Source organism: Athene cunicularia, assembly GCF_003259725.1.
Source record: "Athene cunicularia isolate RWA chromosome 2 unlocalized genomic scaffold, athCun1 chr2_part1, whole genome shotgun sequence".
NCBI lineage: Eukaryota > Metazoa > Chordata > Aves > Strigiformes > Strigidae > Athene > Athene cunicularia.
Window position 1 is genome coordinate 118,196,482 of NW_020799095.1, and position 15,370 is coordinate 118,211,851.

Genomic DNA, 15,370 nt, shown 5'->3' on the forward strand with positions numbered 1-15,370 from the left:
AAAGCAGTGTGGGAGCACAACATGAAAGTCATACGCAGAAGAAATGCATCCACACAAACATAGGGGCTGGAGTTCACTGTGCAGCAGAGGTGCTTCTTAAGGACACACAGAGTTTTATCAGTTATCACAGATAAAGCAATGCATTGTGTGGATGCAGGTCTTTTAGCTATGCACTCACTTTGCCTTGTATGAAGACAGAATTTAAACCAACTCGTCAAGCCAAATTGAAAATAAATCTTTTTTAGGATATAGTTAACAATAAACTAGCAAACAATTACAGAAAACAACTCCATAAGTAAGTGTAGACCTTAAATGACCCCGTTACTCTGTGTATTCATTTTGGTTTTGTTCTGGATTTACCTGTTTCCACCCATATTCCCTTGTGCCCACCCATTCATCTCTGTAGAGGACTGATAGGCAGGATTAGCCTGAGACTGCTGAATCATGGGGCTTTGAGTATGAGCCAGTCTTGGAGACATCAGTGGACTCTGAGGAGTGGTGGCCCCTGTGAAGCCTGGATCGGGCTGCTGACTAATACCTGAAGAAGAAACAAGAAATTTAGCCACTGTAGATTCAAAGCTAAAACAAGCCAAGGTCCCACGCTTGCAGACATGTCTTTACACTGTCCTACTTAAGTAATCTGGAACCTACAACTTTGTGACTTAATGTGGAATTTAGATTAAAAGTAAGACATTATCAACTAATATTATATGCATAACCTTAAAAAAAAATTTGCATATGTTGGCTACCTGTGTGTCCTAATCACATAAGTTGTCTCATTCCTCTACAGACCAAAAGAAAAACACTAGTAAGTGATTGTTCCCCCCCCCCCCCAAACTGCATTCAAACCAGCAAATAAAACATATTGCTTCTGTCTATAAATCCATTTTGGTGAAACTTAACGCAGGACCCATTTACTGCATGGCACTGCCTTTTAACATTTAGGCTACAATTTTCATTTTTTTCTAATGTTCTTAAAACCTTAGTACCTCTATTTCTGTGTCCCTGCAAAAAAGAGGCAATGCCACTTTGTGCAATCATTTAATGATTTTATAAAATCAAAAAATTATCTAGATGCAAAGAAATCCTAATTTAAGCTGTAAAATGCCAATTGTGTGCAGAAATTATATCTTAAACCAAGTCACTTTGGTCTTGTTAAAATTCATCACAAACAGCATACTCAACAGAAACAAGCCACTCTTAATGCTGGGATAAGAATAAGGTGGAATGAAATCTGTTTTTACATTTACTGTCTGCGTGACTTAACTTCTTTGTATCTTTGTTTATATCATAAAATGGGAATAACACAATGTCTTTTAATTTTCATAAAGCAATTACAAATACATGGAGTAAAAGCACTACTATGATTTAGAAACTGGTGTAAAAGGTAACAGATTGGTAAGGGTAGATAGCAAATTTAGAATTGGATGGCCATAATTTGTTGTATCAGCAGAACTTGCACATAACATATTATTTAATGTAATTGCAATATAACTTATACAGTACTTATCATTATAACATACACATGAAGAATTATGTTTCCTGGGCAAGAATCTGTCTGATATTTAAGCAGGGTCTCATTATCAAAATGAAAATAATTAGGTAGAGCTTTGTTTCTGGTCATTTTATGCTGTTCACTATCAATTCATATATTTTTCTTCATTCACACTTTATATATTGGTTTGTTTAGTTCAGTCAAAATTCAGAGTCCAACAAGCCAATACATCCACATATATGTGCTCATGTGTGCATACACACTTTTATCTGCATATATGTATCTATCTATCTAACAAACACACACCTTGCACTTCTACTATTGCTCAAAAAAAGAGCCGTGCTTGGAGAATTCGTGGTACGAGAGCTAGGAAAGTGGAAGGCACCATGATGCACTTAAGGACTTCCAAGGGGCCCCAACCTTCACGTTTCCCATTGTTCCCAGGGGGCCAGGCAAGGACCTGTGGGAGTGGGGCTTGAACCCAGCAGTGGAGAGGACATGGGGGAGTAGGACTGCAGAAATGCACTGGAGGGGATGGAACCAGTACCATAGTTTGGAGGAAATGGAAACTGCTGTGCGTTTGCCTGCGGGATCCGCGGATTGCTCATGGTTGCTGGTATGCCACCGGCGGCCACCATGCTGGGGGTCATGCTCAAGCCCTGCCCTCGCATCATCAGCGTCCGCTGCTGCACCTGCTGCTGCTGCATCTGCCGCTGCCGCAGGTGCTGGCTCAGGATCTCCCGCTGCCTCTGTGCCAGCATCTGCGCGTTGATAGGACCCTGCAAGGAAAACCACCACCACCTATCAATAACCCCTCCTAAGGCAAGCTGACCAGTGGAGGCATTTCCACTGGAATAATCTGGCAGATTCCAGCTCTTCTTTCTCCTCATCACACAACTAACAATAATATTAAACGGGAGAAAATAATCCTATTAATACTTCTGCTGGGAAAGACTTCCAACAGCACAAGAGTCAGTAACTGAAATAATACCAGTGTTTAATGTTGCAGTGATTTGCAATTGCAAATAGAGTAGCTCATTAAAATTGCGTCTTTAGGAAATGAGAAGCTTGGTTAAAATGCAGTTATATTGTATGTCTAGTAAACAACCATCCACCCCATGTAAATATGAGAAAGACTCTCAGAAATAAAACAGTAAGATACTTCTTATCATACAGACTGCATTATTTGTATTCAAGCTTTAGAATTTATTGTATGTGTTTACTACATAGCATTACTACCGTATTTAACTGGAGAGAGAAAGAAGAAAACAAAGTGATTTTTAAAAAAGTACTATTTCTCTCACCTGTGTTGGCACTCCAGGTCTCAAAGACAGATTCATATTGGAGACACTACTGATCTGATTTATCAGTGGCTGCCGATTCTAAAGAAAAAAACCAAAACAACCCAACACAAAACCCAGAAGTTTTTAGAAGGAAAACAAGAAAAGGGAATTTTTATATACAGAGGTATATACATCTACTTCCCGATCAGTTGGTTTGAGGACCTAGTTTTACATATCCAAGCAGGGACTAGTTTTGCTGCTCAAGTCCTATTACTATTCACAGAATCCTGTTTCGTAAGGAGATAACACACCATACAAATGACAACACAGGCACTAAGCTGTTTACCAAACATGCTGCCTTTACAGCTCCTACCGTTTTTGAGTTTGGGACTGGACTGTTGAGGTTTACTCTGAATTAGACCTTATCCTGATGTCTGAAGGCAGAAATGATCTTTCCTCCTCCACTAGAAAAGCATTAATATCTTATTTAGAGTACTACAAACCTATAAATTTAAAAATGAAACAAGAAACAACAACTTAAAATGATCCTTAAAAGTTGACCAAGGCTACAACAAGGAAAAGATGTAGGTAACAGGCAGCAACAAAAAAAAAGGCACTTCGGTTAACTGGAAGACTCAAGATACAACAAACAGGAAAAGACCTGTACAACAAAATGCACCCTGTAGCCTTGCTAAAAGAATCAGTGAGACTTAGGCTTAAAAACTAGGCACGTTCCTGAACAGTATTAGAGAAAGAATAATGGAAAGATGTAAAAAAGATTAAAAAAGAGAACGTGCAGGGTATTGCCTCAGCAAAACTCATTATGGCTAGTGTTTTTAGTTTCAAAGCAGAACAACACTATAATAAAGCAGGGTACACACTTAAGACCTGGTCTCCTCGCAGCAAGCTGACAGTCAGTCAGCCAGCTCTGCCTCGGAGAGGCACCTGCGCCGACATGGAACCGGGCACGGGAGGGGAGGTACCTGCTGTGCCTGGAGCCTGTGCTGCAGCTGGAGCCGCAGCTGGTTTGGCTGGCTCTGCACGATGCTGGCGGGCCGGAGGCTGGGCCGGGGCTGCATGCGAAGGGCTGCGTACCCCGGGCGCTGCCCCATGGGGTGGAAGCTCGGGTCCTGCATGGGCGTGTAGCTGCCCTGCGCCATCTGAGCCTGCGCCGTGTACTGCTGGGAGAACACCGGAGCCTTCTGCTCCATCAGGATGCTCGACTCCTGGCTGGGGAAGGTCTCTGGGTCGACAGCTTGGCTCTGCAGAAATACATGAACAATAGAAACAGTTGGCAGGACATGGCTTTTCACAGGATTATGTGAGACTAATACAGTCACCCTGCAAAACCAACCTGCTAGGCTGTGAATGCTTTTAAACAGAAAATTACATAAATTTTCTTTACCTAAATATAAAAATTCAAAACAAATAGAACTGCATTTTTGAGTGTCAAAACATATTCATGGAGACAAATTCCTCCTCTCTTTTCTTTTCTTTTTAAAACAAAGACCCACAGTCTTTGTCACATTCTTAGCATCATCACTCTATCATTCTGCTAACAAATAGAAACCTGAAATGACAAATGCTATATCAAAATCTGTAAATGAAGTGTTGCCAGCATATTTTTGCCATTGAATACAAGATAAATTCAAGATGTTACAAATGAATAAGGATAAGAAAGTAGATTTTTATCAGTATCTTTAAACAAAATAATGACTTCAAATAACTATTACAAAAGCTAATGTGAACAGAGAGCCTAATTCTTTCAGGGCACTTTTGCACAAACTGATTTACATTAGCATAAAAAAGCTAACACAATTCTAAACTCCATTCTAGATACTCCCCTAATATTTGCTCTAGCCAGAATAATTTTATAGCTTATTCCACATCGACTTTGCAAATCAAGTTAAATATAAATTTCAGTGCCCTCATGAAAGAAGACTTTAAGCTGTTATAAAAAGTTTGACGGGTATTTTAAAAACATGTTTTAAAATACAACGGTTCTGTTATCTGCAAAACTGTTTCCACTGAGGTATTAAATAAATAGGAAGTTATTTACCACTTAGTTTAAAATAAAACATTATTCATGGTTTTTTTGGTAGTGGACACTGTAAAATTGAAGTCCACCAATAAATTATATCTCCAGTTTAACACCTCACTGAGTTCTCTGTTGTACCAAATAGGCTTGGAGATAGTTTTCTTATGTCCAAAGCACGATTTCATTGGTCCTATTTCATATGTAAAATGCAGAGCTAGTTCAAAAGTTATGCTCAGGACGCTGATGAGTGCTGGGAAATGAAATATGTATTCTAGGTTTGTCTGAGAATATTAAATCATTACAGAGACATGTAGAGTTGTTTTTGGAAAGATGATTTTGATGCCAGAATCATCAAGCACTAACTTTTCCTCCTCATTTTTTTTTTTTTATACCACACTTCTCTACATCATATAAGACTGAAATGGACCAGAACCAACTGGAATCTACTAAGAAAATAACTGGAGAAAAAAAAATGGATGAAAAAGAATAGAACAAATTCATTCTGCAAAGTTTAGAAAACATGTTTACAATTTAAAAAAAAAAAATCTGCTTTTAAGTGCTTGGAGTGGAATCAGCTGCATCAGGTGAAACTTGTCCCTTAATAGACATTAACTAAAGGTAAAACTACAGATGAAATTACACGTTACAGGTTTGCTCATGCAAAAGCTTGTTGCCCCCATCACACAAAGGTCTTGATTTTGCTCCTCTGCTCCTAGGCCTTCATATTCTTTTTTCATCTTTCCTATATCCTGATGCTGGCTGTGATCTTACCTTTTCCCACACAGTCATTTCTTTGACCACCTAATGAGCAAAGCCTCTGGTTTCGGACAGGTTAGTTGCATAAAGCAAAGTGGCGCAGCACAGGTCAGAAGCAGGAGAGCTAGAATGTGGCAAGGGAGAGGAAGGAAGACTAAACCTGGGGCTGAAGGAAGATTTTCAGGTTACCCTGAGCTGTTAGAGAGACTCCCACCAAAATATGTAACTCTATCCTACCTGGCAAGAAGTGTTTTATAATCCCCTTTTTCAACATATTTTATCTCCACCTTGACAACATATACTTTAAACGCAATACATAATACATGCAATGTAATGTCCAGTATACCTGGCTAACCAGTTCTGGGATTCCTAGAGCCCTGTCGATTTCTTCTAAACCATCAAAATTCCTTAACGCCATGTAAAGCTGATCCAGGAGAGCACCCTCATCACTTGGTGACTCTGATGAAGGATGATTACACAAGAGATCATCTGGTGAGCTGCCAAATGGTTGCCTGTCAAAACATGAACACAGCGTCGGTAAACAGCTGCTGAGAAACAAGAAATAATATCAGAGGATTAGTACTCAGATTGAACTAACAAGTGGAGACAGAAATTATTTTCATCACTGCCAATTTTGTTTAGAAAACTATTCCAGATGAAAGTTATGTTACGCAAAGAAATAGCTAAACTAAATAGCATGATTAATGTCTGTCAAGACCCTACAGGCATCGTGCTTCTGACAAGTAAGCAAGTCCACCAAAGGTACTGCCGAGTACTGATTTCATATTACAGGGACAACAGAGGAGCACAGTATAGAATATAATCACTGAACACAGAAGACTAAATAATTTAATTGCAACTGAATTTTAGATGTTAGATTAAGTATACTATCACAGGTAGAAAAAGAACTGATTTCCACACATACTCTTTTTAATTGCTTCTCTATCAGACTAAGCAAGCCAAAGAGGTCACAGAAGGGTCTGAGGACTATCTGAGCTGGCACAAATGGAACATCTGGAAAAGCCAGCCAGAAGAATGAGGGAGCAGGGAGAAAAGGACATTCCCTTTTTTGTTTGCAGCAAAACACTGCATCAGCTCAACCCACCTTATGGAATTGCACACTTGGGTGCCAGTTTATGCACTTGGTTATGTGCCTCAGAAGGGTGTCAGCAAGAATTTGGATATTGTCAGGCAGAGTGTGCTGGCGCTATAAATCCTGCTTACCTCACCCCTGAATTTGTATGCAAAGCACACTCACAGTTACAAAGGCAGAATAAAGATTTATTCCAAACCAAAAGGATAAAACTTACTGAGAAACAAACTAAATCTGAAATAACACCTTATGTGCAGCCAAATGACATATTTTTATTTTGCAGTTCACACACAAGCTTTACTTCATGTACAATATTACGAGACTACTATAGAAAATATAAAGAGCAAAGCATTCTGCAAGCAAGGGCAGCTACTGTATGCACATCATGGCAGAATCTCATCCCAGATAATTACTCAGAGACAACAAAAGCTGTCACACATGCAGGGAGGAAACAGCACTATATGTGAGCCCTTTTTACATGTCTGTTTGGAAAAACAAAGAAACATGTTTGTGTATTTAGTTTCCATAATGAGATATATGGTTGCCATGGAAGTCTAATCTCTCTGTCAAAGCTAAGCAGAAGGAAAGAGCTGCATCGTCAGGCTATACACCTAAAAAACCAAAGGACGGCAGGCAGGAAAACTAACAAAAACATCTTTTAAATTAGATCCTAGACTGTAAGAAATAAAAATATGGATACATATGACACACCTTTAAAGCATCACAAAGTATTGATCAATCTCATATAGAGAGAAGTTTCTATAACTCTCACAGATGGAATTATAAATCAGTAAAAGGGAAGAAGGAAAAAAAAATCCTTTGAATCAAATTGCTTGCAAACTTTAAAGATGACTTAAAAGAAGGAATCTGTGATCTGGAAAAATAATTGATAAGGCGAGCCAAAAAAACTCCCTCAAATTGTAAACAAGCATGAATACATATGATAAGAAAAATGTCTAACACATTTGTCAAATTCTGTGTGTTAAACAATGACCATTACTTTGGGGGTTTTTTTTGCCCTTTTTATATACCACAATGATAATGTTTAACTTTTTTCTAAAAGAATTATTTTTACTCAAGATTTAACCTGTATCAAATTTAATACTCATGAAGATAATTAGATTATAAAAATACAAATCCCAGGGATTAATAAATAAGAAATGCCAGCACCAAGCAATTCATCATCTCTGGGGGTAAATGATCAAAATACGGTTACTTTTAGATGCAACACAATGGGAATTTTTTTCACCATCTTCAGCCACAAGGAAATTATGAGAAATGCAAAGGTAACAAAATGGAAGAATTATCTGCCTGGCTTGTTAACCAGATATGGCCCTGTATTTTATTTTATGGCGTCATTTTTTTAAGTGAATAAGTTATGCAGACAGTGATTTTGGCATATGGATGCCAATATGAGAATTAGCAACAGGAAACAAATCGAAAAGCATGGAAAGTAACAGAGAAAATGCCACACTTAAATTTACAGATAATATTTTAAGACATCTTTCCATAATGATAAGAGAATATAGTCAGAAGATTAACTTTTTTCAGATGCACTTTTTTTCCCAACATCCTCCTCTTCATTTTCTTTTCAGTGCTCCACCCATTTACTACTGAAAAATATCCCAATTTATGCAGTTCAAAATATTTCAACAATTTTCAATTACTTGTCCATTTTGCATCACTTATACAGTCCATATATATATATATATATATATATATATATATATATTCTCTAATGTAAGCTGCAAACTTTTTGGAGAAGACATAGCTCTTTTTTAAGAAGTGTAAACTGCTTTTAACATTATTTAACAGTTTTAACGTTATTTAAAAATCTTAATAATGAACAAAGTTAATAGATTAGGTATGAGTTAATGAGCTGTGATCAGGCTGCAGTTTTGGCTACCTGAGAAGGAACTTCAAGAAAGAGACAGCCTCCCTTTCCCTTCATCTTTCCTTCCTTGACTTTTAAAGAATTTAGGTCAATTGAAAAATCCCGAACAAAACAAGCCCTGCTCTACCTAAAAAGCTACCCAGCTGCAGGAAAACACAGCTATGTTATAACTACAAAGGCTCTGCTATTTTTCTACATTTAGTGTTAAGTATGATCGTTCACAGTAAGAACAACAAAATCAGACAGCATCAATGCCCACATTAATGCTGGAGAGGTGAAAATGGTACAATTACTCGAAGCACTGGCAGTATTCACTGTGAACTTCCAATTCTTCCAACACATTAAAAAGAGAGCATTTGTAAGTATTACTTGGACATGTACACGTTTCATAAGCATAAAATACTACAAGCATTAAATTGATGTACATTTGTTGAATATTTTATGTAGAACTTTGTTTCCATGAGGTGTATAAAATATAGGCCTGTAAAATCTCTCCGTGTTTTGATGTGACACTAAGACTCACCTGTTCTGATTACCAAAAGATGCCTGATCTATAGGCAAGATGCTGTCTGGCCACGGTGCAGTCTGATTTGGAGGTGCCTGTTGTTGGCTATACTGAGGGCCTCCTATGTTCATCTCCAATTCGGATGGCCCTAATCAAGGAAAAATAATCACATAACTTCTGTGAAAAGAATCTACTTTCATGTTAATTCTTTCCACTGAATTATGTATGTTACAGTAAAAGCAAACAAAAACATTAAGACTTCAGTAACATTACATTTAAAAGCGTCTTGATCTTTTTGTTAAAAATTGCTTTTAAAATTTCAGAAAGTAACATGAGAAATCTGAAAGTGGTTCAAAACTGTAAAACAGCAGATATGACATCATAGATCCAAATATTAGTAAGATAGTCATAAAAAAAAAGACAATATATCGAGTCAGTATCAAAATGTATTTGCTTTACAGTGACTAAGAACAATTATAATGTTCACAGCATTTCCTCTTAAAAAAACCCACAGCCTTTAATAAACAAGGGGAACTTCATATCCCCTTTCTTTGGCTGCACCAGTGTGGACCTAAAGAGTAGCAGAAATTGTTCATATCAATACATAAATATAAAAGTTAGTGTTTTACGCACCTTTCTTCCCACTTCCACAGCAAACTTTCACTGTGGAATATGGTTCTCATCAAATCTATAATTGAAGTGAATATTTTACTTTGTTTTGTTTTTCTGCTTCATCTTTGACAAGCCAGCGTATGCCAAAAGGCATAATTCCACATGTGCCCTGACTTACCCATATTCATGACCTGAGATGGAAGCATCTGCCTCGGGCCAGGCTGGTTGCTGGGTCTCAAGGGGATGCTGGCCGTGGGGTTGCGGATCATGCCTGCTTGCACCGGCCTGTTCATGCCACTAGCTGTGGGCGCACAGGTCACCCTCACAGCAGGAGCTTGGCTTCCCCAATCTCCAGATGTCATGGCAGGCCGAGGTGCATTGCCACCGATCATTCCTGCACAAAAGCCAAACAGACTCAGGTGCCGGCACATGATTCAGAACAGCTTTACCATTACAACTGCCCAATGAGCTGCATTTTTAGCAACACAAATGCAGAAGAGTTTCACTCAAAGCACATGGTACCACAACTGCCCGTCCAGATGTGCAAAGCTACAGAATGATGCCTTACGCTGCTTTGTTAAGGGACTGGAGATTATTATACATTTTACAAGAGGAAGATCCTTTTATCATTTCCGAAACGCTGTTCAGAGTAAGTGTTCCCACATGTAGTCTGCAACAGGTGCTGAGGGTGTGTGGATAGCCCTAACTTCCTTCCTCAGGAAATGAATCACGTTCGCTGATGTGTGTGTCAGTGCTTTACTTTCCAAGTGCTAAGTGAGAATGAAGACTTGAGTAACAACATGTTATTGCTACACACACTTACAAGTTAGAAGGCTTGAATTTAAATTTTCATTCTGCAAACAGCTTTTGGCGAGTCCTTTCATTCAGAACTTAGAGCCTTCTTAGCTTCAAGGCTCACCCAGATAATCTTGAACCAATATACAGTGCAGGGAAATTACTCACAGGAACTTTCCGATAGATGCTGAAGTTCATTACCGTTATTTTAGGGGAAGTCCTCCTACATCTACTGTAAACAACTGATACAGTTTATTTACACTTGGAATATATAGAGTACTACACTCTGACAGTAGCCAAAAAAACCCAACCAAACCCCAACACAAAAATCCCCAAACCCAAAGACATACATTCATAGTATCTATACATTTCAATTCTATACAGTCAAGAGAACAGATAAAACACTGATTTCAGATTGGACTACTGATCTCTACGGTTGCATTTCACAACATCCTTAAATGAATACTAAAAGCCACACAAATAATTATTACTATTCCTCAGTTCAATTATTTGGTGATATATAACCAAGGAAAAAAACCCTCTGAAGAGGGCCATTGTTTCAGCTACTGTATAAAACTTGCCTCAGTGTTACACCCTCAGGTTTGTTCTGTTTGTGTACACATTCTATCAGCTGAAATATGTGGTGTGCTAGAGCAAACGGCAGGAACACAGATAATACTCTCTAACTTGTATACATAAGATGAATAACATCCTCTAATATGTATACAGAACATGAAAGTAATGGGACACTTGAAAGACTGCAAGTTGACCTCTAAACTGCTTAAATAGGATATCTCAGTGTCTGGCAGCATGTTTTTTTTAATACTGATGCAAACTAAATATAAATTTTTGACAGTGAATATCCAGCTGAAATGACTTACAATACCCATTTATTTACTCACGCAGAGTTCTTAGCGGCTGTTGCACACTTGGACAGTCTCAGACTATGCACTAGTTGAAATAAGTCAATCAGCCAGACTTTTCTTGTGAAACCCCTATGCTATCTTTGTACAGTATTAGGACAACATGAATCAATCAACACACCACAGATCAGGAATAATCTATGAGAAAAGGTAATACAACTGCAACATCCGATGTTTCCCCAAAATTTGTTTCAGAAACTGATGAAAACATCAGCATTTCTTTAATTTAAAATGAGAACTAAGGCTAATAAATAAAGGATAACTGAGGCCAAAACCAAGGTCTGTAGAGACATACATCATAAGGACAACAATATTGCCCACAGTTTTGTTTTGAAAGAATGTCCGCTACAGACAACTGCTCATTTATTTGCTTTTTCGAGGCAGAAAGATTGGATTTTTACCTTTCTAAGCCCCAGCTGAATCTGGAACATTGATGTGAACAGACTATAATTGCCAATACACTGTGTTCATCTAGAAGTTTTTAAGTAGATGAAAAGCAGTGCATAAAGAGCAGGACTAAAAATATGCAGAAACAGAAATGAAAAATAAGTATGCCAGTACATAACAGCCCATGAAATATGATTTTTTCCAGGCTTTTTTACTTATAATAACCTGCACTTGTAATAACCCCAACATTAAGTTACACATGCTATAGTCTGTTACTCAAGTATTTTTTTAAAAAATGGAAAGTTATCTTACCTGTGCTACTGTTGCCTAAAGTTCCTTGACTTCCTATCATCCCTTCATTCCTGCCCATCAGTCCCGGCTGAGGTATTACTGAATAGGGGCTACTCGTTCTTATGGGTGGGAAAGTTCCTGCACCTGCTGGGTTCTGCAGTGTGATGTCAAGTGGTAAATTCTGGTTTGGTAATAACCTGCCCAGTTGCCCTGCTCGTGGATTATTAAAAGCTAGACAGGAGGAGCAAAGAAAAAAGCAAAGTTAGAAGAATGGAAACTTTACTTGTTAAAAAAAAAAAAAAAAGAACCCAAACACACTTTAAGCTCTTGGGTTGAGCTATTTAATGCTGTGTAATTTAACCACTCCATAACTGTCTGAGAAACATCCCTTCTTGACATTTTTATGTAAATTTCAAAATGGAACATTCTGACACTAAACTAGATATGATGTATATTTTAAAAACTTTAAATGATGCAATTTAACTGACAGAAGAACCACTACAGCAAAATATACCACTATGTGATGTGCATACTACTGCCAATTAATCTTATACCTAGTAGGACTGTAATTGCATGCAGATGTCATCCTGAGGCAGATCGTTAGGAATTATCTCAGCTTTGAATCTTTTCCAGCATAAGCTGTGCCCCTGAAGAAGTTACCAAAATTAAGGACAGGCTGAGTCTATACCAGATCTTGTAGCCTCTTTTCTACATATCCCTCTTAAATTCTTTTAACATTTTTTTTCATTAATAAAAATAAATGCTTCCGTGACTCAGCAACAACAAATAAGTGGTCCAGAATTAGAGATGTGCCATCATAATACTCTGGTAAACAAAACCATGCTTGATGGTTACTGTCACCTTTATATAACCATTTTATTTTGTTGAGGTGTTTTGTGCTCTTAAAAGCAGCCTCTGCAAAGAAAACTGCAGACTGTCTCAGAAAAGTGAGCTTCAGATCATGACTGGCAGGCATCTGGCTCAGCTGGTCTTTGGGCAATGTTCCAATGCATGAAAGCATCTCCTGTGTGCACAACTAGTTTTCAAACACGAGTCAAACATTGACCTTGTGCCTATGATTCCACTTCTAACCATACCAACAAAACACATACAAAATAAATTAACCACTTCTGTGAAATTATTACTTGCAATACTCTTGATAGCTTCCACTAGGAGAGTCTCTGATAATGGCATCCTTAAAGCGACTTCTGCACTTTTATATTCACCACATTATAAAGAAGTTAAATAACTTCTTTCTTATTTTAGATCAAAGTAGTGATATTTTGATACTTTTGAATTTGAGAACTTAGAGTTTTATTAAGCTTGTTAAAAAAGTACAGAAACATCTTATTACAAAGGTCTCTGACTTTTCTTCTTATTTTATAAAATCAGATTACAGGAACTCATCATATTTATTTATTTTTTTAAATGTAAATTCTCTGCCACGTGAATTTGCTTATATGTGTGTATAGGAAATACACCACATCTCATACACCTAATTCCTACCCATGAGATCAAAATTTTGACTTGACCACTCAAACAAGCAAACAAAACTTACTTATGAGACAAAAATGACCATACCAAGCTTAGGGTCATCATAAAGCGTAAAATCAAACTTCAGTTACAGTCTCAGAACAGTTTGCCCCAAAAATTTAAAAAAATCACATAGGTGAGTAGTTATGATTGGGTTGCTTTGCCAGCACCCACTGATCCTAAAAAAAGGAAAGCTGGAAATGCCGAACAAATTAACAACACTGTTGATGAGGTGCTGAGATCGCATATTTGTCTCTTGGTCAAGACAGAACTGAAGGAGACTCCCAAGGCTCCTTGTCTGCCTGTCCCACATGCAACAAACTCTAGCAATTTGCCAAATCTAGCATGTTTTGAGTCTTTTCTTTTTTTTTTTTTTTTAAAAAAAAACCAACCCAAAAACAAAACCAACAAAACAAAACCAAACAAACAAAAAAAGAGGTAAAAATATTTTAAGTATTTTCATGTAAAATCTATAAAACGAAAGCTGGTTATTTCATCAGAAAAAAAAAAAATTTAAACCCCCAAATCTCTTTCAGAATTGTGTATGACTTGACAGTCATTCTACATTGCTTTCTTTGAGCATATGAGAAGCCACTCACTGTTTCTATGCACCTTTATGCTCTTTTACAGAAAACAAGGCAGAAGTTCCCTAGGGGAATCAGGCACAGACACAAGACTGAGCTGGGGGAAAAAGTTTTAGGGTTTTAATTTACATGGGAAACAGGATGCTGCTTTTACAGAACTGCTAACCACTGAGACACTCCCATTTATAATCATACTGTTACTGTACTGCCAGTACCTTTGAAAGCAGATTTTAAGGCAGGTTAACTCTGGAAAGCCAAAAGGCTACAGTGGAAGGAACCAGCAGACCTTGCTTCAGAAAAAATATGGTAAAAATTTCAGATGCATGGAGATTTCCTTCTGACTTACGTGCTGTTGCTGTTAGTACTCCCATACTTACAAAAATGAGCACATTAAATCAAAGCATCTTTCTCTGAGCAACACTGATAACACATGATAATTTAAGGATCTGTAATGGTTTTAATATTAATTTAAACACTAATATGTATTATTAATATTAATCTAAGAATTTCTAAGTAATAATATGAGTTCCTCTGAAAGTGGCACGGTGTTATTTCAATATCATCAGAATGGCTAAAAGTATTATCTAAGCACTATGTTTTATAAAAAAAAAACACCAGTGTACATTTAGGGAAGTAAATAGAAATATATAAAGCATGTAAAATATTTGCCATCCCAGGCAATAGAAATAAAAAATGAAGCAGTGGCTTTTTATGCTATTTTCTTCAACATTTATAGCTGATAAGACACCCAACTTGCTCGCTTTCCATTATTCCATGGTGGTAGACCAACATTTCAACGGCGATTTGTAAGTTAATTAATAAAGTTAAGGAACACTGTCAGCTGGAAGCGGCTCAATTAAAAGCCACAATTTCAAACTAAACTCGGGCATTGCTCTTAATCATACGTCTTTCTATTAATCTTGTGGTTTTAGAAGACGACTCTCCTTCACGCTTAGGAAAGCTTCTCTCGTCCCTTCTACTGCAGGGAAGGAGCGATCAGCACCGCAGCAAAACGCACGCGCCCTCCGATATCCACAGCGGGGACGGTTCATTTATTTTGAGGGTGCCCCCCAGCGCCCCGGGGCCGGGGGTTTGCAGGGCGCGGGGTGGCGCCGGCTCCCGCAGGGGCAGGCTGCCGGCGGGGCGGAGCGGAGCGCACCGCAGATGGCGCTGTGTCCCCA

At 37.9% G+C, this 15,370-nt stretch overlaps 1 protein-coding gene across 9 annotated transcripts in view; it reads right to left on the minus strand.

Moving 5' to 3' along the window:
- NCOA2 (nuclear receptor coactivator 2) overlaps nucleotides 1-15,370 on the minus strand; it is a 187,879-nt gene that overhangs the window by 15,834 nt on the left and 156,675 nt on the right. For all 9 annotated transcript variants that reach the window (XM_026841596.1, XM_026841600.1, XM_026841599.1 and 6 more), the window contains 8 exons: nucleotides 12,094-12,303; nucleotides 9,855-10,070; nucleotides 9,083-9,212; nucleotides 5,919-6,084; nucleotides 3,762-4,040; nucleotides 2,800-2,877; nucleotides 2,043-2,274; nucleotides 361-538 (listed from right to left, as the gene is read on the minus strand). In XM_026841596.1, the coding sequence (XP_026697397.1) occupies nucleotides 361-538; nucleotides 2,043-2,274; nucleotides 2,800-2,877; nucleotides 3,762-4,040; nucleotides 5,919-6,084; nucleotides 9,083-9,212; nucleotides 9,855-10,070; nucleotides 12,094-12,303 (1,489 nt within the window). The remainder of the gene's footprint in view (nucleotides 1-360; nucleotides 539-2,042; nucleotides 2,275-2,799; nucleotides 2,878-3,761; nucleotides 4,041-5,918; nucleotides 6,085-9,082; nucleotides 9,213-9,854; nucleotides 10,071-12,093; nucleotides 12,304-15,370) is intronic.